Below are 24,716 nucleotides of genomic sequence, written 5' to 3'. Positions count from 1 at the left end.
GAATAAATAGTAAAAATTTTAACCAAAAGAACCCAAAAAATAATAGCAGACTTTTCAAATATAAAAAATAACTTCCAACCAAAACGATAACTCCTAAACAAAATATTTAAATTTTCAATAAAATAATTAAATTTTTAACCAGATATTAAAGTTTTTAACCAAATGAAATGAATTCTGTACCTAAAAATAGAAGTAAGCGTTTCAAATCACATGAATGATTTTCAACGAAAATAGTTCAACTTTTAGCCAAAAAATATTACTTTTCTACCAAAACTTGAATTTTCAAAACAAAGGGACGATTTTTCTATTAAAAAGCCCCATTTTCAACAACACAGCTTCATTTTCGACAAAAAAATTACTTTACAAAGAAAATATTAGAATTTACAACAAAATATGTAATTAAATTTTCAAGCAAATGGAAGAATTTTAAACTAAAAGAGAAGAATTCTGAAACAAAAATATAATAGTGAACTTTGCAATGAAAAAAATCACTTTCAACAAAACAGTACGACCTTTCTAACAAAAAAATAAATATTTAATTTAAAAGACAGATTTTGTATCCAAAAAGATGAATGTTCAGTAAAACAATTGAATTTACTACCAAAAATAATATTTTTTAATCATATAGTTTATTTTCAACAAAATAATGAAATTTTTCACTAAAAATCAATAGTAACATTTACAAACATAAGAGATTAATTCTGAACCAAAAATATAATAGTAGATTTTTCAAATAAGACAAAAATTTTACCAAAAAAGATGAATTTTCAATCAATAAGTCGAATTTTTAATCAGACGAGATTAATTCTTAACTAATAATATAATAGACTTTGCAATAAAAAAAAAGTTTACTTTCAACCAAAAATACGACTTTTTTATCGAAATATTGAAGCAAAAAAAAATTAGAAAAGGCGGAAGTTTCTTGTAAGAAAGAGGAAACGGAGGAACTCTCTAAAAAAGGCAAAAGAAGAGAATAGGGAAAAGACTTTGACGTCGGTGATTTATTAAATCGCAGTAAAAATTCTTCGCAAGGTATAGATAGTATTTTTTCCGCATATTTTTTCTCAAGAAAAGGGCCCATTTTATCGATCGTTGTTTAGGATATATTTTCATTTCTGTAACCCAGAATCTAAAATATAGATTTTTGATATAAGATCATGCTTCAATCGGTGGTCTATTTGGGAACATTATAATTTGATGTACCCGAAATGATCGAAAGTGGGCTTGATATTTTAGGGCAAAATACATAGGTAACACGTAAGCTTATGAAACTTTTCAAATTCAAATCAGTTTTTCTCGAAAAGCAATTTTCCAATTTACTTTCGAAATATTTAGGGTATACCCAAACTGAAACTTTCTTATTTCAATTATTATTAGTAATTAATTCTTTATATAAAGATCTCAAAAGGAATGTCGCGTCCTTAAATATAATAGAAACTTGAGTAATTGAAGAATCCATCGACATATGATTTACATTCTTAAACATTTATAGTATTTATTGCATATAGAAAAACAAGTTTAAAAAAATATATATAAATCTAGAACGAAACATCAAATTTAAAATCTTAAATATAAAATGATTTACAATATTTCATCGGAGATGGTGGGTAACATTGAGCACAATTACAAATACACTTTTTCTAAGATCAAAACAATTAATTGTTTAAACAATTGAAAAAAACATTTGTGTTGAAATGTTGTCACAAGCTTATATTGCCCAACATGTCGAAGGCATTTTTGGTTAGAGCTGGATTATTTTATTAGATCATTTTTGCACGGAGCTGTCCCGGTATAAATCATCAGTCACGGACGCATTTTATAATGCAATCAAGTGATCTGATGAGAGCAGTCTGCCTATACATATTGGACAAAGCCTGGTTTTTACCCCATCATTGACGGACTGGGTTGCAGTCAAGTACACGATGGGGGGACCTACAGCTTAAGGTGGGTTCCGAACCACCAGAAACTCAGTAAAGGTACATTGAAAAATTTCTAGAGGTACCGGCTCAGGGAATAATGCTAGAAAGATGAGGTTTTTTTCTGAAATTTCTGGCTTTTTGTACAATTTTCAATTAAAGTGAGGCAATAATGAATTCGAGTTAAGAAAAATAATTGTTTAAACAATTTATTATCATTTCTAATAATATTCTCTTTGCTTCATTGGCAGAATGTTGCGTTTTTTTTTAAATTTTTAACTGTTTGTCTATTCTTCATTAGTCGTGACTTAATAATTAATTATATTCAGCAAAAGTAATTGTTAAAAACAAAATATTATTGTTTTTGATTATCTTCATCCATAGAAATGTCTGATAGTTGCGGTTTTTCAGAAATTTTTACGTTTCTGTTCTTTTTTCAGTTATTGAGGTAATAATTAATGAAAGTTAACCAAAAAAGTTGTTTAAAGCATTTAATATTGTTTTTAACTATCTTTTCTAAGATAAGTGCTAGAAAGTGGCGGTTTCTTCTAAAATCTTTAACTTTGCATCACCTTTTTATTTATGAACAAATAATAAGTCAACCACAACAAAAATGATTTTTTCACGTAGCATTGTTTTTTTCAAGTTAATTATTTTCGCTCGTTTCCCAATGCTAAAAAAATTAATTTAAAGAAAAAAAGCTATCTTACACAAAAGGCAAAAACAAAGAATAGAATAATTAGGAATAGGAGGACGGACTAGGTCTTTAAATGACTTGTAAAAGTTTTGTTTTAGATTACAGCCAGCAATTTACTGCAAAACGTAAAAGAAAAACTTGGAATTACAAATATTCTAACATTAGCATCCCCCCCCCCTACTCTTGCCCTGGAAAAATAGATTATTTAAAATGTAGTTTTCTCTGTTTATATATTAATTGTTAATAACTAAACAGGCGAAGCAAAGTTAAATATTTGATAAAATACTACAAGTTTCTAGTACTTATCTGAGAAAAGATAGTTATAAACAATATTAAATTGTTTAAACAACTTTTTTGTTAACTTCCATTAATTATTATTTGACTAAGTGAAAAGGGACAAAACGGCAAAAATTGTCGAAAAAACCGCAACTATCAAATATTGCTATAGATTAAGATAGTCATAAACAATATTATTTGTTTAAGCAATTATTTCGCTAAATTATTGAGTCATGCCTAATAATAAATAGACAAACAGTTGAAAATTTTATAATAAACCGCAACATTTTACCAATTAAGCAAAGAGAATATTATTGGCAATGATAATAAATTGTTCAAACAATTTGTTTAAAACTTGAACTAATTATTACTTCACTCTTATTGAAAATTGGACAAAAAGGCATAAATTTCAGAAAAAGACGGCATCTTTCTAGCATTATTCAAATATATTATTATTAATAATAATAAATTGTTTAAACAATTTATGTGAACATCTTATTATCAGTATGAAATGGTATTTTATGTACCAGAAATAATTTGCATTAAAAAACCGCAAAAAATCATAATTAGAGCCAAAAACTCGCAAAACCCATTTTTTTACTTATGGGGATTTTTTGGGACCCTTTAAAACAGACTTTTGGTGTTAATATTTGAAAAGCGATATTTTAGTCATATTCTATGGCTAACTGTGAAGAGAAATGTTAAATTTCAACTCGATTGAGATAATATTGAGGATTCTGAAAACTATTTACAAAAACGTCTTTTTTTATGGGAAATAAGTGTTAAACTTCATGGTGCTTTGCGGCAACTTTAAATATCATTTTTTTCAAAACAAAAAATGCATTTTTTTTTGTACTCGAACAAATTTTTGGAGTGTCCCCATAAAAATTATTTTAAAAACTTCCAATGCATTTTTGGCGAACCGACTTTTTTCAGGGTGCCTTAAAATTGGGAGGCTTTTAGCTTGCATTTTTGTTTTGGTTTTCAAACAATATTGCAGGGTATCTGCTAAAATCTTCAAAATGAATTTCCTGAAGATTCCAGGTTTTTTCAAGGTAGCAAATTTTTAAAGCGATGTATCCAACATTCCTGCAAAGCATACCGTAAAAATAAACACGAAAAAATTGTAAAAAGGATGCAAATTTTTGGTCTTTTGTAAATATCTAAATGTACAAAACAGGTAATATTTATATACGAAATTGAGTACATATTTTTGAAAATTTGCTCAATGCGGTCAATTGAGGAAACTTGGACAAATTATTACAAAATGTTTTTAAATATAGCAATTATCACTATACCTTAATTAAATAAATGAATAACACTGAAAAATAATCAATCATTTCCCAAAATTGCTCGTAAAGTTCAAGAATAAAAAAAATTTTAATTAATTTATATTTTATTTTCATACTTAAAATTCAGTGCACATTTGACACTAATATTCTAAAAAAAGCAATTTTCTTGAGATCAGTGAAAATTATTTTTTTTAAATGGCACTGGATTTTATACATTACATTTTTTTATTTTAGCACGCTCAAAAAAATTCCCCGACTACATAAAAATTGCTGATATTTTTAAGTATTCTAGGTGAATATGTTCATCTAAACAAACACAACTTTTTTGTCAAGCACCACCTAAACTTGTTCCATTTGATGAACAAATAAAACCATATAATTGTTTTATTCAAAGAAAACAGTTTAAATTAAACCATGTCCCTGTAACGTTCATTTCCATAAAAATAATAAGAGTTTTTCGGGAAATACAATTAATGGAAACAGACGTCAGCCAAAAACTTGACCCAATTAGAACGAAAATAGTACCCCTAAACGTAAAAAGTACCCTTTAAATACGATATAGGAAATTGGAAAACATGTCATTTTCAACTTAAACTCTTATAAAGGGTAGGTTTTCACGATTAGGAGTAATATAGTCTTATCAGGTCAACTTTTTTTCCTCGACGTCTGGTACAAGTAGTTGTATTTCCATCAAAACACTTATTTTTTCAGAAATTAACTTTAATTATTATTAACAGTTTTTATTATTTTAGGTCGGTGCAGGCCCTAGGAAATCGGTTTAAACTGTTTTCTTATTTATTTATTTTTTAAATAAAACCAACCTACGAATTTATTTTTGCACAGAATGGAATGAGTTAAGAGGGTGCATAAACGAAACCAAAAAAATGGAGTTTTTTCAAGACATCCTATAATTTGGATAATTTCGTATGTAATTTTTTGTTCACCTCTAATCTATATTTGAAATCTAATTCATTATTCGAAAGATAGAAGCATACAAAAAGTGCGATTGCTGGTTATAAAATAACAATCCAGAGAAAGTGCATAATTTCCTTTGGGAATTAAAACTTCCACACGTAATGAAAAGCTTGTCCTTCGTTAGAAAAACCCCATTAAGAATATGCATTAAATAATTACTTTCCCGCAAAGGAGACACCATAATTAAAGCCTACAGGCCTCGGTTTTAAATTTAAAAATAACTTCATTTTAAGAAATAAAACACAGCACAAAGAAACTCCCAGTGAGTTTTAAAATCACGCATGGCTGAAACAAATAAGCGTCTCTCAGGCAATACGCCATATCACATATGTGTAATATTGGCACTCACGTTTCTATGTACTTGAAACTGGGAGTGCCCTACTTGGTGAACAATGTCTTTTATTAGAACTCTTTATTTTAAAAGTTACCCACTTTCTAAAATTGTAAAGAATATATATATATATACTTGATTTATCTGCTATCTGAACAAAAACGGTCTACAAAAAAGTGGCTCAGATATCTCTCGAAAATATCGTAAATATTTTTGTTAAAAAGCTGATTCACTTTTCATTACTTGAGGTTGTTTTATATTTTAAATTTTAAATGTTAAACATGAATGCTAGAAATAATTCCTTTTAACGAGGAAAATTAATAAAAAAAAACCTTACGCGATTTGAGAAACGATTTTGCCTTTTAGATTACTACACTGCAAATCCCATTTAAGTCCGCGTAAGAGGCAGTGCTTAGTCACACGTGCCAAACAGTAGCGCAGGGACGAAGCGGGCAGTACCCTCAGCGCTTTCATTGCGTCAGCTGTTAGCATGCGTCCAAATACAACAGAAATGGTTCAGACGGCCCTGAGTATTTACTTTTGCGGCGAGCGAATTTTTTTTCGATTTAAGTGAAGGCCATTTTATACCAACCTCGAAACTGCATATTATGAATATGAAGACGCATACAAATACTGCAATCTAAAAGATAGATTTTTGATAAAGCTTTATTCAAGCATTCCAAATGCAAAGAATAAATATCCGAGCGCGAAACGCGAAGTAACTCATTATCAGGCGCGCGCCCAATTCGCGCTCAAACTTGCGAGCGAAGCGAGTTATTTTCAACAAAAATCATTAGGCTTTGAAGAATAATTACAATTCTGAACAATTTTATATTCTATTAGTCTTTTTCGTCGGACGTTTATGATCTCTTCAATAAAAAATTATTAGATTTCAAAGAAGATTATGAATCTTTCAACAAAGCGTATTCGAGTAAAACATATTTATTTTGCTTCCACTTGGTAATAAATTTTTCTTTTTACAACGGAAAAAACTAAATAAACTTCGTACTTTTTCAGTACATTTTTGTTTTTCTAGATTTAATTTCTATTATAGAAAATAAAATAAATAATAAATAAAATAATGCGAAAATAAAATGCGGCGAATATAACAAAATTTCCGCTTTAATAATAAAATCCTGCACATTTCCCGTTTCAATAAAATTCTCATGCAATTCCACTTTTTCCACATTCTGGACACCATGCATTAGAGGGAATGAAATTTAAAAATAAAAATCTACAAAAAGTGATTTGCTGCAAGCAATATTAATAATGTCTATGTAAAAAAGGCAGTTTACCAAAATGTCTCAAAAATCTCGCACCCATCGCTATTTAAAACCTGATTGGCTTTTGAATGTCTTGAAATTCCTCAATTTATTACATGTGAAACTTAAAAAAGAAACTCGCTGCTAACTTTAATTGGTTTACAACTGTTAATATAATTTGTAGTCGTTACTGTGGCGAATTATTTCATTGTTCTAGCAAACACAAATATTATATTGTGCAATTTTATAACAAAATAATACTCAATTTTATTAAATAAAAAATATTCCCTTTTTGTTTTCAAAGGATTTAAAAAATATTTCTAGCAATTCCAAATAATTTTTCGAGACTGTCAAGAAATGTAAAAGATTAAAAGACATAAATGTCTATGGGGTATTCCACACAATATTTGCCACCAAACTTTTTTTTTCACGTAACATATTTTTTTCTTGTTTAGCACTAAAAAATATTCGATACGTATTTTTTATTTCAATATGATACGCAAAGTTTTCCAGAAAATTAAAAAAAAATGTTATGTTTATAAAAAAGTACCTTTTTCAATTGCTTATACTGCAATAATAAACAAAGATATGATAAATCATACGGAAGATAAAATGTGGGCCTTTCCCTAAACTTTCGAAAAAAGTATAATAAAATCCACTTTAATTATTTATTTAATAATATAAATCAAATATTTATAAGCAAATAGATTTTTTCAATTTGGACCTTTTTTTTATATTTTTATTTTTTTATTTTAAAGAGTGGACTGCCTAAGCGATAAGTAAAACACATCCGTCCACTTGCAATGCATTTATTGCTGTTAAAAAATGCATTACTTCGAAAGTATTTGACTACCCACTCCCAAAGTTTTACCAGATCAAGAAAAACGTTTAGTCCACTCTTTAAAATAATTTTTTTTTAAACAGGTCCAAATTTAAAAAAAATCTATTTGCTTATAAATATTTTATTTATATTATTCAATAAATAAAGTGGATTTTAGTATACTTCATTCGAAAGTTGAGGAAAAGACCCACATTTTATCTTTCCTATGAATTTGCATATCTTTGTTTAATATTGCAGTATAAGCAATTCATAAAATGTATGTATGAACAGAAAATTTGTTGTTCAATTTTCTCGAAAACTTTGCGTGTCATATTAAAAGAAAAAAATACATATCGAACATTTTTTAGCGTTAAACAAGAAAAATAATATTTTATGTGAAAAAAAAGTTTGGCAGCAAATATTTTGTGGAATTTCTCCTATGTATTTTAGTCCATTCAAGAAGATTTCAAGTTATTTTGAGAGGTTTGAGAGGTAAGAAATAAAATTGATTGAAATCCATAAAAATTCTGTGAAATCCCTTAAAATAATTTTTAATGAATTTCAAAATACTTCATGGGATATTAGGAAACATACAAGGTATTGTAAAATATTTTAGGTGTATTTTCAAAGCATTTCATCACACTTCAAAAAGGATTGCAAGTAACTTTGAAAGATTTCAATCGTATAATTTTTGAATACCTCAAGCGATCCCAAAGTATTTCATAAGATTTTAGGGATTTTCTAAATGTTTTCAAATATTTCCAGAAATTTCACCGCACTTCTAAAAGGATTTTAAGTTACATCTAAGTGTTTTAATTGGTTGTCAAATATTTTAAGGGATTTCTAGAGACCCTAAAGTATAATAATTTAGGTATTTTCAAAATATTTCACAAGTTTTTAACGATTTCGCGTGATTCAAGAATATCTCAAGGGATTTTCAAGAATCTTTTGAGATTTAATCACCTTGTCAGGATTTCACGAGATTTTGATGGATTAAAACTAATTTTAAAAGACTTTAAAGGAATGAGAGATTTTAAAGATTTTTTAAAAGCTTCCAATGGCTTTCAAAATATTTCGTGGGATATTATACAAAACTTCTAAAACTTTCAAACGGTTTTTATAATATTTAAAGGAGTTTCCAGAGATAAAAGACCGCAAAGTATTTTTGAAAGATTGGAGATATTTTCAAAGTAAATATTTCAAAATACATCAAGGTATTTCACAGCACATCCAAAAGGATTGCAAGAACTTTAGAGTTTTTTAAGTTTTAATGAATGAATTCTGTTTTCACAATTCTATTTTCTCCATAAATATTGTTGAAACTACAATTTAAAATAATGCACTTTAAGTTTCGGTTAGTTATCGATTTTTCACAATATATAGAAACTTAGGACTGTTTAAAGTTTACAAAATCATCATTTAAAAAATCAGTATTTTAAAAGATTTGGAGGATTTCAACTTATTGCTGAAAATTTCGAGATGTTTAACAAGATTTTAAATCATTTTCAGGAATTTCAGAGAATTTATATAGATTTGCAAAATATTTTAAAAGAATTACGTGACCGTTTAAATGATCTTTACAAAATTATGCGATTCAATAGGCTTTAAACATTTCTTTATTGATTATGATAGATTTAAAAATCTTTTGAATTTTTTCGAAGTATTTTAAATTACTTTAAGGGAATTTTTATAGGGATTCAGAGAAATTTATAGGATTTTAAGAGCTTTCAAAGATTTATACGCATTTTAATAATCGTTGAAATGTTTCAAAAAACTTCCTGATATTGCTTAATGTATTAAATACGTATTTTTGATTAATTTAGAAGTTTTCAGTTGCAATACACATAATAATTAGTGTTTGATGGCTATATATTTAAAAAAGAATTCAATTTTTCACTTCTTAAACTTTATAAATGATTAAACAATCTTTTTCAAATCAATTGTTCTTGAGCTAATTACATGAGAAATGTTTCTTTTCGAGAATCTCTAAAATAAAGGGATAATTATTATTCATTAAAAAACCATCAAAATAAAAAATAATATATTTTTACATCCAAATTTTCTATTAAAATAATTTACTCTGCCACTATTAAAAAAAAGGAGAAACTGAAGGGAAGAAATAATTTTTTTAAAGAACGTTTGCTGGATTCTTGAGTTTAAATTGGGAATTTTATATTTTTACAATGGAATCTGGTAAATAAAGATAACTTTTTATTATTGATGCAATGGCCGTATTGACCTACTTCCTCTTCCAGAAATGCACTTCAGACACCTGATAAAAATTGCATGATACAGCTTCCGCCATAAAGCGTCAGTCTTTTAGAATAAGAGTCACGTATTTTGAAGATACTTTCAAATATTTATTTTCCAAAAATAGCTTCCAATATAAAATTATAAAATATAATTAATTGCTTTTATAATAAAAAAATCGTATAAAATATTTCAAGACATTACAATAAAATAACCTCAACGTTTTAACACAAGATTAAAAGAAATTTAATAAAATTTTATAATAGATAGTTAAAACAGCAGTTTAATCACCGAAAGTTTTAATGTTGATACAATTTTCCATCAGCTGATAAGCTTCATTTGCATGTTTATAAAAAGGAATGACATCAAACAAGAAGTGCAATAAACTGACGAAGCTGATGTCAGATTATTTTATAACAATTCATCATGACACTTTTTTAAAGAGATAAAAATTCAGGAAAATGTGTGAAAACAACAACACCGAAAGTAGGTGTCAATCGATTGAGAAAGACAATATATACCTACCAAACATTCGCAAGTGCATGTTCGTTGGGGGATCATAACTACCACATGACATCAGAATAACACGCGTTGGTGCCATTTCTTCCTAATTACTCAATAGGTAAGTACTGACAACACTATCACTGTATTCCTAAAACTTTTTTCTAAAATATTCGTCACTTCAACATTGTCGAAATACGTAAAAATAGATATTAAACCCAAAATTACGGCAGTCGACGTGCTGTCATTCCGCACCGACTGACGTTTCGGCCATCTTTGATTTTCAGATACTGCGGAGTCATGCGAACAACTATTTGTGAATTTTTTGTGTACGGCTCAAATCAGCACCTATTTTTTAAATTATGAAAGAAAAGTAATAACTATAAATTTTCGTATAATTAATTTTAAAACCGGTATAGTAAGCTTAGATTTTCTGTATCATTAAAAAGAAGGTTTTGACTATACGCAAAATTTCATGAAACTTTTGCCAAATGAAAAGTTTCAAATATTAATGCGGGAAAATTATAAATATTTAACAAAGTGCACTTAGATATTTAAACATTGAATTATTTATTAAAATATAATTATATGAAAATTAAATCAATGCTAATATTAACAGCAATATCATTTTAATAAATTTTAGCATAAATTAATATAAATGTGAAATCCTGTACCAACACGATGCTGTTACAGGGCCTAAAATTTCGCATAGTCAAACACACTTTTGGTAATCCGGATTGAAAAGTGTCTAGTAAATAAAAATTTGCTAGATTATTTGTTTTTAATTTTTAATTAAAAATTTGGCTAAAAATATAATTTTTATATTGAAATTAAACCATTTTTTTTTTTAAGTCAACCTTTTGTTGAAATTACACAACAATTTGGTTGAGAAATCGTTTTTAAAATTGATGATTAAATTGTTTTGGTATAAAATTTAACTACTTTGTTCAAAATTAACTCTTGTTGTTAAAAATTCCACTACTTTGTAGAAAGTTCATCTTTTTGTTTTAAATCAATATTTTGGTAGAAATTTGTTTAGTTTCTTGAGCAACAAATCTTTTTTGTTTAAAAATGCAACTCTTTGATTATAAATAAATTTAAATTATTATAAAATAAAATATAATAAGTAATGTAATGAAAATGAATTAATTAATAAAAATTAATTTCTTTAGATAAATTCAATTGTTTCTGATTAAAAATATTTTAAAAATATTCTTGTTTGAAATATCAATTATTATATTTTTCATTGAAAATTTATCTTTTTCGTTCGAAAATTCAACTACTTGGATAAAAGTTGAACTACTTAATTAACATTTTTTTAGGATTCATCAATTTAGTATCGCATTAGTTGAAAATGTATTGTCGGTTAAAATTGATTGTTTGGAATAAAAATCGTCTTTTTAAACTAAAAATAAAAAAATTGTGTTTAAAAGTCAACTCTCTTTTTCAATATTGGCCTTTTTATATTTTCTTAATAATTCGTCTTTCTGGTAGAAAATTAATCTTCTTGCTTGAAAATTAATCTTTTCATTTAAAAAATCGAATATTTGATTACAAATTCATATATTTTGTTGAAAATGCAATCTTTTTTCTTGGAATGTTCGGAATTTACAGAATTTCAAAATTAATTTAATATATGTATTGTGAAAGTTTCAAACGATTCTGAAATTTTGCTCCGATTTAATTGTTTCATGAAACGTTCAATGTTTTAGTGAAACTTTTCATTGACTCATATCCCTACGTGAAAAGACAAAGTCAGCTTAAATTTGAGTTTTCAAATAATAATTTTTTTGTTTCCGACGATAAGGATGATTAATTTATCCATAGAAAAGCAAAAAATATATTTTCTTATAAAAAAATAACTAATTTAAAGCTATTTTCCTCCATAAATTGAACTATTTCGCAATTATTAGCAGAACACAAGGAAATGTAAAACTGATAAAGATTTAAAAGAATAATATTAGAAACTATTTTTCAATTGTTTTCTTTGATAATTATTTATCACTTTTCAATTGAAACTATGTAACTGCGTATAATTTTCAATAAATCAATAGTTTACTTTGAATTTTTAGCTAATAGATGTCGCGGCGTGTTCTGTTCTATTGATACCAGTGATTTTATTTTTTGACGTGTATTTAACACGTGGGGTAGTAGTATTCAACATGGAATGTAGTCATAAAGTCATATAGTATGTCAAATCTAATTTTAAAATTTCTACAAATAGCAGTCAATTCAGAGTTAATTTTAATCTATTTTACTTTAATTTTAACATTATTTATTTATTCATTTTTATGTGAAGCCTATTTAAAAATATAGGACATTGAGTTTTTAAAAAAATTGAAAGCAAAATGACAGAAAAAAATGACAGCCCGACCCTTTTTCAAATGTAATTTTCTTGTGTTTTCCGAATTTTTCCTGCCACTTTTTTTTGGCCAAAAAAAAAACTAAAATTTTCGTTGCTAAAAAAATTGCTAAAATATTATGGAAATTATTGTGTGAACGAAATGATTTCAACTATTTAAAATATTTAAGTTATCTATCAATTTCGTATCCTACAATATACATACGCTGATGAATATAAATATTTTATTTATGTAAAGTCTTAAAGATCAAATCTAAATTCAAAATTCTCTGCCTTATATTTATACTTTTCTACAGTATAATTTGAATGTTATTATCAATAACATAATAAACTATTTTCTCAAATTTCAAAATTATTTTTCATCGGAAATGAATGAGTATATTTTATTTTAATGATTTTTTGCAATTTGTATGTAGATAAGGGTATGTAGTAACACTTTTCCGATTCCTACTTTGCCGACATTATTTTCAACGCTACGAAAAAAAATTGCAAAAAAAAAGTATTTTTTTATGTAATAATAGATTGCATAAATGTTCCGTATGATACCTTTTATTTAATTTTAATTGATCAACCTTTTAGCTAGATGTCATTTACAAAAATATGTCGGTAAGGTAGGAATCAGATACGAGTTACTTCCTAATTATTAGTTTCGAGACAGAATATATTGTTTTTTAGTCAAAAGATTCTAGATGGCCCGCATTTCACCAATTTGAAGAAACAAATTTTTTGACTAAGTTATTATTATTAGACTTTATAAAGGTGGTGAAGCAATGATCAAAATTAATCAATATAAATGCTTATAAATTTAATTTTTTTGATTTGTGAAGAATTTCAAATATTTTCTAATATTTAACACTGAGAGTTTTAATTTCTTCAATTTATGACGCTTCTAATCTGTAAGTTCTGCATTACTTGACCCTTGAATTCGCAAATGGCAAATATGTGCGACTTTAAAACATTGACAGCGCACCAAAAACTTTTAATTTTTTTGTTTTATTTGAATATTAAATGTTTAACTTTTTTGTAAATTATGAATTTCCTAAAAATGTAATTTTTTTTATTTTCTGTGGAAGAGAACTAATTTTCTCTGACTAATTTAACTTTTCAAGAGGACAGAATTCTTTTGAGACCTTTTCAGAAAAAATTGGAAGCTGTGTACAGCAGAAAACCAATTTAATTTAAACTTTCAAAGGACATTTCAAGTACAAACAGTAGAACTAAATAGATAAAAAAAAACTTGCAAAGCGTGTTTATTTTAATTAAAAACACAAAGAAAATTTCTTCTCACAAAACTGCTGACCTTTTTTGGGCTTTTGGAACACTATACTAATAAAATAATATTGTGTATATCTATTTTCACATGTTTACATTATCTGGTTTAAAAAAAGCCATGTAAATGTTATTATAATGAATAACATTTGAGTATTCTTATCTGTGAAACTTTTCAAATATACTCAAAAAATAATTATACTACTCATATTTATACTATTCTTTATGTACAAATTTGGTATCATTCTTCATCAGTTACATGCGTTCTGAAATTTAGTTTAGGAATGAAAAAATATGCTTTACAAGATAATTTGTGTTATAGCTTAAATTTAAATATAAGGAGGTTGTTGCAAAATACGACATTTTTTTCTTTAACGTATTCTATCCATATTTTCATACTTATTTTCGCAGGATTCCTCGTATGCCTATTGACAAAAAACAACGGTTTTGGTCACATGAAACTTCAACGATCTCTTGGTCATTCGAGTATCAATTCATAAAAAAAGTTTGAGCCACGAATGAAAAGTCAAATATCTTAGTTATGTACAAAATGATAAAAATTTCAAGAAGAAATACACCAGAACCGCGTTTTAGTAACCCCATGGTTTAGTAATTCCTGGAACTGCTGGCCCACGCAGTTTCTCAGGTCGCAGGACGAGAGATGGTTGCAACTCTCGTCTTGGATGTACCGCATTGCGCGAGTACTCAGTTGAGTATATTGCCTATTATTACGCTATGTAAGTGGAAACGGTTCAGGCGGCCTGAACTGTTTACATTTCGATTCCCCCGAATTAGTAACAAGGCTATTTGCAGAAAACCTCCGACGCTGTTACTTAACCGAGAGTTTGATAAATATAATTTTTGGAAACTGAGCTTAAAATGTATGATACGTCTCTTAATTTCCTTTTGATAATGAATTATCTTTTGATGTAACTTGTATGACCTCTTATGATCTATCAATATCGATTTGTAAACTTCGAACAAAATCTGCCCTCTGTGCGGGAATTAGAAACGAATTATACATACTTGTTTAGGACAAAACTTTAAGAATATGGCCTGTTAAGATTAGAAAACTTTTTTCATTTTACGGAAAAATATTCTGTAGGAATTTAGCCCTGTACTCACAGGAACCATTGTTTTTGAAAAACACAAGTTTTCAGTCAAAAATGAAAAAAAAAATGGAATACACAAGAACGCCAATATACGAGCAGTTTCGAGGGTTGCCTTGCACCGGACTTGAAACTAAATCAGTCACTGGAAACGTAAACAGTCAGGGCCGCCTGAACCATTTCTTTTGTAGTTCAACTTTTAAAAAAATAGTTATATTTTCGAACAAAAAACATGAAATATCAACCAAATATTCAGTGAAAGTTTCATCCAAAAAAATAAATTATCTACAAGACAGTTGAGTTTTCAATCCGAAAATACGATTTCACATAAAAAAGTTAATTTAATAATTTTCTAAAAAATATTTAAAGTTTTAAACAGTTTAATTTTATATCAAATCTTTAAATCTCTGTGAAAATAGTGATATTTTCAATATAAAAAAAAAAACGATTTTTGCATTTTTAGTCGGGAAGTTAATTTGCAACTTAAAAAGCTATTTTTAACCAAACAGTTACATTTTATACAAAATCGCTTATTTAAAAAAAATGGTTGAATTTTATAAAAGATCAAATTTCTTTTGATAGAGATGAATTTTAAAACCAAAAACATGAATTTTCAACATAATAATGAAATAGTCATTCATTTCATTTTCATTTCATGCCCACTTTTATCACTCCGATACAGTTGGCGACGCATTGTTACCACTGCCTGTGCGCTGAGAAACTGCGTGGGCCTGCAGTTCTAGGAAGGACTGAATCAGTCTGTCTTATATTGGCGCTCTTGTGTATTAGAAACCTTGCAGTTCTTAAAAGTATAGGACTTTTTTCTAGAATCTAGATGTACGAATATTTTCATAGAATTTATTCCATCCTCTAGCATCATCGATGCAAATTGAACCTGAGAAATTTTATTTTGAAAAAACGGAACCCCACTTTTTTCTGAATTATCTAAAATTGAGTCGACCTTCACTAACCTGCGAAACATATTTCATACAGTACAGTACAAAATTGTGTTTTTTATTTGAAAAACACTATTTCTTGAAATAAGAAAAATTGTCTTCGACCAAAACAATATTTGATTGAACGTATTCAGTACTGCATTTCTTTGAATCAAGTATCTTTTTTTTTTGTAGTGCAGGTATAAATTTATACAATGAAGTCTTAACTCGGAAATGCCGATAACTGCGAAACTGCTAAAGAAAGAGCATTTTTTAAAAACAATTTCTTATATTTTTGGCTTCTTTTTTCCGAGATTTTCATATTTCAAAAAGAACCCATTAACGAAGTCTTTTCATTAAAAATATAACTCCTGTACTTTTTTCGAAAATCTTAATAATCATTCCTACCTGTCCGGACTTCGCAGTACTTCGCAGCGGTTTTCCCTCAGGGACAACATCAAATAAACATACCCAACTTTATAAAGCAAATTAATTCATGAAAACTCGTTAAGCAAACTGTATTTCCTGAATGTTCAATTAAAGCAAAGCGACTATCAAGAACAATAACCATTGCAATGTGAGAAATCAATTTAAATTTATGCGAATTCTATATAGAAAGCTCTCTGAAATTTTACTGCGTAACTTGAGAACTGCACTGAGCTAAAAGTTTGAAAACTTTTGTTAAAAATATCGATCTAGGTGGGGTTTAACCCAATAAATTAGTGAGATTGGTCGACGCTATTCTCGAGTTTTGCAAAAAGCAGAATTTACTAAGACAATAAAACACCAATGCATCACTGTGTTCGTAAACAGAAGAGCGTTTCACGTCTCAAAAAGTTTTCTTGAGAAACATCTGTAATACCGAAGGCAGTTTAATTTCTTTCCAGCCCAGAGACAGAGGCAGAGGCAGCTGTTTGCGATAAACCTTTTGCGAACAGTACTTCGAGTAGTCTACGATAGTGGTGCAGCTCGCGGGTAATAAAAACTTGCCGAGTTTTCTTCATAGAGTTAGGAGCCGATGGAAACTCCTTTTCGATATATACCTTTACCGTTATCGTGCAGTTCACGTAAATACTGTAAACTCGGATAGAGTAGAAAATCTATTGGTATTACTCTCCTTAAACTTCAACTCGAAAGACAAGCTCAATAGGCTGGATTTGATAATTTGAACTCAGAAAATTATTTCCATAAGGTAGCATAACAAATTCTGTGAAGATTTCCTGAAAATCTCAATGCAAGGTTGAGAATGTTGTATTGAGATGTTAAGGATCATTAAACCAAGAAAATGTGCAATTGCCAGACAATATTGCACTGTGAGGTTCCGAAAAGTTTGGAAGATTTTTATAACTTAATTCGAGGCGCAGTATTGTTATGTGACATCTACGACTGCGCAGTAGTTTTTTGGCCCTCCTACAATACCCCCGGTCATACGTACAATGATCATTTTCAATGTTTCTACAAAAATTTTAAAAAAAATGTTGAACTATAATATTTTTATAAATATTGGAAATAATCATGGTATGTCCAGGAATATTATAGTAGGCTCAAAAATACTACTACGCAGACGCATATTCCATAGAACATTACTGCGCATCGGATTACGTTATATAAATCTTCCAAACTTTCCTGAACCTCGCTGTGCAATATTGTCTGACAAGCGTACATTTTTTATACTACATCAGGGATTGCAGAAGATTACTGTGGATTACATACCATTATGGTGGATTATTCCATCTAAACTAGTCTCACGCGAAATATCAACCAAAAAGGATTACTTTTTAACCAAATACAATGGAAACTCGATTTGTTCACGGTTTCGATTATAGCCTTGGTCGCAAATTCAGGGACCTTGAACGTATACAGGCAGGGTCGCAATAACGATTTTGGTTGGATTCGGAGGTATGACGCGATCTGATGCAACTAACGCGCTGCGTGCGGCGCTCCTGTTGTTAATTATCACGCTTGACTGAGCAACGCTTACCCTCTTGGCCTGGCAGGTCCTCTCATCACTAAATGCCGAAGGCAATCAATTTTAGAATCGCACAAATCCAGTTTACTAAAATCCAGGTTCCAGTTTAGTAGAATTTTTAACCAAGAAGATTCATACCCTTAAGATGTTTTGGTTTTGATCAGGGCGTAGAAGACCAATAATCAATAGCATCAATTAATTCAAAATAACATCTTCACTCAAGAAGATTAATATTTTACCGAAAAAGACTAATCATCAACAAAATAAATTATTTTTCAACGATGTAGTTGAATTTTTAACAAACAAATAGATCAAATTTTTCCAAAAATGGAACAGTGAAATTTTCAAATAAAAAATTTAATTAAAAAGAAAACGATTTGTCAACAGAATAGTTAAATTTTCAACCAAGGAGATGAATTTTGAACTAAAATTAAGAATCTTCACACAACAAAATTATTATTTTACCATAAGAGATGATTTTTCAACGAAGAATGTAATAGTTTATATTTTAAACAATTTAAATCAATGAAACAAATTAAAACAAATTAAATGAATTTAAATCTGAGTTTGTATATTCAAAATTTACAATGACGGATCCAAAAAAGTTAGTAAGAATGTTTGGACTTTGATCAAATTGGTAATGCTGCGGTTTTTTGGGGTCGCTTATTTCAATTCTGACGTTCGATTTTTTAAATTCAATAAGGCTGATTAAATATTGTGGACATCATTTATTAAAAATAATCAGACCTTGATAAAATTGATGATAATAATGTTTTTACAGTGACTTATTTCAAAACTAATGTTAGATTTTTTAAATTCAAAATGGCGCATCCAATATGACGTATATGAATGATTAAAAATGTTCGCACATTTATTAGATTATGTTTTTGGGTTCGCTAATTTCAAACCTGGTGTAAGATTTTTCAAATTCGAAATGGCGGATCCAATATAATGTACATGAATTATTAAAAATGTTCGGAAATTTATAAAATTGATGGTACTTATGTTTTTGGGGTCACTAATTTAAAATCTGATGTTGGATTTTATAAATTCAAAATGGCGGATCCAATATGCAGTATGTGAATGATTAAAAATGTTCGGACATTTATAAAATTTATGATACTTGTGTATTTGGGTTCGCTAATTTCAAATCCAATGTTGGATTTTTTAAATTCAAAATAACGGATTCAATTTGGTAGACATGAACCATTAAAAATGTTCGGATGTTGATGAAATGGGTGATATTTAGGTTTTTGGGGTCGCTTAATCAAATCTGGTAATATATTTCATAAATTCAAAATGGCGGATCCAATATGACGGACGAAAGTTATAAAAAATGTTTATAACTTTATCGGATTATCCATATTTATGTTTTTAAAGTTGTTAAAATACAAATGTAATATATTCAATGTTGCATAACAAAAATTCTAATAAACAAATAATAAAAATGGTAGTTTTATGGTATGTTACAGAGTGCATAGTTTCTGTGAGTTTTCGCTCTCAGCAGAACGCCAGTAACGAAACCAGGACGTGGCGGTCATTGACTCCTTTTTTAATTTCAGTCTGTAATCTTTTTTTATTTTAAAATATTTTCTGTAAACATACGGTTACAAAGTACGACGGAAAACGTACCTTACACATTATATGTATTGCCTACTTCTTTTTAGAGAGAAAAACTTTCGATGCGTCTCTTTTGGTAAATTTCTAACATTTTTTGATAATTTTGGACCGCCATATTGGATCTACGACTTTGAATTTTTTAAATCAAGCGACCCCAAAAACCTAAGTATCGCCACTTTTATCAATGTCCGCACATTTTTAATAACTCATGTCCGCTATATTGGATTTTGCATTTTGAATTTAAAAAATCAAACTTCAGATTTCAAATCAGCAACTACAGCTACCTATGTACACCCGATTTGATCTAGATGAAAACATTTTTAATATTTCATGTCCTTCATATTGGATCTGCAATTTTTAATTTTGAAAATCCAACTTTAGATTTTAAGTCAGCGATCCCACAAACGTAACTACCTTCAATTTCATTCGGATCCAAACATGTTTACTACTACGCCATTTTGAATTTTGAAAATCCACTATCATATTTGAATTCAGCGATCCCAAAATCCTAATTATCACCAATTTTATCTATGTTCAAACATTTTTAATAATTCATGTCCGCCATATTGGATCTTACATTTTGACTTTTTTAAATCCAACGTCAGATTTGAAACCAGCGACCCCAGAAACCTATACCACCAATTTTAAACATTTTAAATATTTCTTGTTCATCATATTAGGTCCGCAATTTTGAATTTAAAAAATCCAACTTTATATTTGAAATCAGCGACCCTAAAAACCTAACTACCACCAATTTTATCCAGATCCAAACATGTTTACTATTTCATGTCAGCCGTATTTTGAATTTTTTCAATTCAACTTCAGATTTGGAACCAGCAACCTCAAAAACATTGATTCCGAAAATATCAAGAGATTTGAAATGCTTTTTCCCGAAAATATTTTTAACACGAGATGTTCTTTTTCCGCCTGAATGTGAGGGGATAGTAGTTGAATTTTTAAGCCAAACAGATTAATTTTCAACAAAAAAAGCAATATTTAAATAATCAGTTAGAAAAGTTCATTTTGAACTAAAGCGATGGGTCTTCAACTGAAATAGTTAAATTTTCATTTGAAAAATATATGTTTAACCCAAAAAGATCGATTTTTCGAAAAGTAGTTAAATTTTCAACTAAGGACATGAACTTTCAACTTCTACAAAAAAATCACGAATTTTAAATAAAATATTTAAATTCTCTCACACACAGAGAGATATGAATTTTCAATTTGAATGATGAATCTTCAACTAGAATAGTTCAATTTTAGGTTACAGATTGGATTGTTAACCAAAAAAACAAAGATTTTTTAAGAAAATAATTAAATTTTCAGTCAAAGAGATGAATTTTTAACTGAAATTATTCATCTCTAAACGTTTTTCATAGTGATTATTTTCTGTCAACAATGACAACATTTTAACAATATGAAAAGGAATTTTCAACTAAAAAAGATAAAAGTAGAATCAAAAAAGAGATACGTGAATTTTCATTTAAAAGAGAATTTAAATCAATAAGGTAACTTTTCAAGCAATAATATTAATTATCTTTAAAAAAAGTGGAAATTTGAGCAAAATACATGAATTTTTAACCAAATAGTTGTCTTTTCTACTACATGGTATAAATAAAAAATGAAGTCATGAAATTTCCAAGTAAATAAATTAATTTTTATAGAATAAATTAATTTTTAAGCAAACAGTTCAATATTTCCCAAAAGTTTTTAATCAAAAAGAAAAATTTTCAAGCAAAATCAATTTTTAACAATAAAAAAAAAGAACTTATTTTTAACTAAGAGTTCAAATTCCCATTAAAATATTTCAATTTACAAAACAAAAATATGAACTTTCGAAAAAGAGGATTAATTTGGTACCAAAAACACGACTTTTTAACAAAAAAGTTGAATTTAAGAAATGACTTCTTAACAAAATTGTTGAATTCCCTACAAATTAGATTAATTCTTCAGAATACAGTTGAATTTTTAACTAAAAAAATTAATTTGCTACCGAAGGACTAATTTTTAACAAAATACGTGCACTTTTAACCTTGAATTGCTCCAATTTATCCAGATTATTAGTGGATTACCCTTGATGTTGTTTCCTGGATGTTGATCTGCTCCAAAAACTCGTCTATTAATTACTTTTTACGCACTAATTACAAAAAGTTTTTTTACGCAATGTAATGCTTCAAAAACTATCTAATCAAGGTGTTTACTCATTTTTATTATTTTAAACGAAAAAAAGAACTTTGAATGAAAGACATGAACTTTCAACCGTAAAAACATTTAAGCAAATAAGTTCCGATTTCACGCGAGTAGTTGAATTTTTAATGTAAAAAAATACCTTTTCAACCAAATTTTGTAATTTTTAAACAAAGTTTTGAATTTTCAAATAAAGAGATGAATTTTCAAACAAAAATGCGATTTTTTTACAAATAAAGATGTTTTAATCCGGAAATAAGCAAAATTTTATATTATTTTTGGACTCTCAAGCCAAAAGACGAATTTTCTGTTAAAAAAAATGATATTTAACAAAAAAATTAAATTAAAAAAATTTTTTAAATTAAATTCATTGGAAAAAATTAATTTTAACCGAGCAAAAAAAAATTGGCAACGAAAGAAATGAACTTTCAATTAAAACAAAAGCTTAAACAATGTAGTTTAACGGAAAGGATGAATTTTTCAATGACAAACACGAATTTTCAACAAATAAAGATATTTGATCAAAAAAGAAAAAAATTTTAACGTAAATTGTTGAACTTTCAAGCCAAAAAACGAACTTTTTGAAAAATAGTTTCAACCCGAATATAAAAATTTAAGAAATTTAAATTAGATTAAAATCCAAATTAAAAATCTTATTTAATATCCAATAATCAACTTGATGCAAAGTCATGTTAACAAAAAAAAAAAAAATAATAAGAATCCAACGACCAAATTTGGACCACAACAAACAAACAAAAACAAAAAAAAAACATTTTTAATCCTATCGTAATCTGAAAAATTAAAAAAAAATAATTTTCGGACAAAAATAAAAAAGAGGAAAGAAAAATGAGAAAGCAGCCAACCACATCCCGTTCCTTCTTTTTTATTTTTATTATCATCAAATTACAATAAAATAACATTCAAAATAAAAATAAAAATAAAGAATAGGATTAAAAAATTTTTTTTGTTCGTTGTGGTCCAAATTTGGTCGTTAGATTCTTGTTTTTTTGTAACAGGAGTTTTCATCAACCCGAATTTATATTAGTTTTCAACAAAAAAGTTAATTTTGAATCAAAAATAGAAAAATTACGTTTTCATTCGAAAGTAGTTAAATTTTCAATTAAAAAACATTATACATTTTTGACAAAATAATTTAGGTTTTAATCAAAGAGATGACTTTTGAACTAAGAATTAAGGAATCAAAAAAGTTTGATCTACATTGTTCAATTTTTAAGCCAAAAGAGAAATTTCCCGTGGAACACTTGAATTTTCAACAAAAAAATGTAATTTTTTTATTTAAGACTGAAAAGAACTCTACGTTATCACAAATAATTTTACGAAAAATAAGCATGATGAAGGTTCACAATTAAGAAAACAGCCTTTCAAAATACCTTACTTTTCGGCTCATCAGAGACAAAAATAACAAATGATGAAAAAAGATGCAGAAAACGGAAAAATTTAATTACAACCAACCTCTCACTTTTTCCTTGTCCGTCCTTTTTACACTATTAGGGAAACGAAATGTTTCGATATCCATTTATACTTCGTCAGGGATTATTTTTAGGACAACCTAATGTATGAAAAATAAATATATCTGGGAAGGCTTTTAATCGAGTCGAAATAATTTTTCCTCAATTTTTTGAAAGAAGACTTTTTATTTAAATTTTTGTATGAAGAATTTATTAAATATTTATAATTTTATAAATCAGGGTGGCCGTTTTAATTACATAAAAAAATTCCCGGTCATTTCCCCGTTAGAAAACATTTTTCACGGTCAATGAAATTAAAGAATGTGAACTTTAAGGCGCATTTTTCGATTTCAAGTAATGAAAACTAAGCTGCAAATCATTTAAACGATTTTAAGCTAGTAATATTAAAAATTGAGCAATTGCATTTTTGTCATAAACAGAACACTTCTTAAATTAGAAGTTAAATTATTTTAATTTTAAATAGTTTAGAAATCTTTAAAGAGCTTAATATATTTATTTCAAAATCTTGAAAAATTTACAAGTTGCTTTACATTTTTTCAAATTTTAAATGACTTTAATTTTTTTAGAAATTCTACACATTTTTGTCTAATGATTCGAATTTATGCTAACATTTTTTTTAATTCTGCAAAATCAAAAGTATTTCCTTAAAATCTTTCAGATTAATTTTTGACCATTTTAGAAATCTTTTTAAATGTTTTTAAATATTCTCTCAAACTTAATTTTTCAAAATAAAAAGTCTTTAATTTTTCTAGGAATCTTCAGAAAATATTTTTTATTCTTTAGAAGCCTTTTGCAATTTCAAAAAAGTTTCTAAATTTCTTGTTCGAAATCTGCAAAAATTTAAATTTTGCTTATAAATTAGGCCGTGAACTATTTGCGCCCATTAATTTTTAATCTTTTCAGGCCTTCTAAATATCTCTTGAACTTACTCGAATTCTTTTCAAATAGCGCAATTAAAATCGCCCCATTATAAGTTCATTCTTTTTGTTTATTTTAAAATATTTGTTTAATAATGGCTGATTTTGCATGAATAGTCAAATATTTCGAAATATTAAGAAATTGTTCTTTTGCGTAATTAAATTTTTTTCAATTTTTAGGCTAAATAAATATTTTAAATTTAAAGTAATTAATTTAATTAATTTTACGTGATTTTTTATTGAGGTTTCTTGTACAAAATGGTCCATTTCAAACTCTTTTAATTTTTCAAGTCATTAAAACTGCATTTTAAAATTGTTTAAATAAAAAAGGAAAGAAATTTAACTAATTATTTTTAAAAACTGTTGAAATTAAACTTTGCCAGATTTTTTTTTCTAGAAATTTGTAATATTCCTGGTCAATAAATAAAATTCACAGTAAATTTCCGGTTTTCTCGGTCCCATAATATTCCCGGTCATTTCTCGGTCCAACTCTCATCCTGGAATGAATAAATAAAATAAATTTTCAACAAAAAAATTA

General features: G+C 27.5%; 1 protein-coding gene across 5 annotated transcripts in view; it reads right to left on the bottom strand.

Annotated features, from left to right (window-relative positions):
• Positions 1-10,581, bottom strand: part of LOC117168292 (nicotinamide/nicotinic acid mononucleotide adenylyltransferase 1) — a 100,299-nt gene extending 89,718 nt beyond the window's left edge. For all 5 annotated transcript variants that reach the window (XM_033353821.1, XM_033353822.1, XM_033353823.1 and 2 more), the window contains exon 1: positions 10,345-10,581. In XM_033353821.1, coding sequence (XP_033209712.1) covers positions 10,345-10,420 — 76 coding nt within the window. In that variant the 5' untranslated portion in view covers positions 10,421-10,581. The remainder of the gene's footprint in view (positions 1-10,344) is intronic.
• Positions 10,582-24,716: the final 14,135 nt, after the last annotated feature.

The sequence above is a fragment of the Belonocnema kinseyi genome, chromosome 2 (genome assembly GCF_010883055.1).
Source record: "Belonocnema kinseyi isolate 2016_QV_RU_SX_M_011 chromosome 2, B_treatae_v1, whole genome shotgun sequence".
In the NCBI taxonomy this organism is placed as follows: domain Eukaryota; kingdom Metazoa; phylum Arthropoda; class Insecta; order Hymenoptera; family Cynipidae; genus Belonocnema; species Belonocnema kinseyi.
This window is presented reverse-complemented; position numbering and strand designations above follow the sequence as displayed.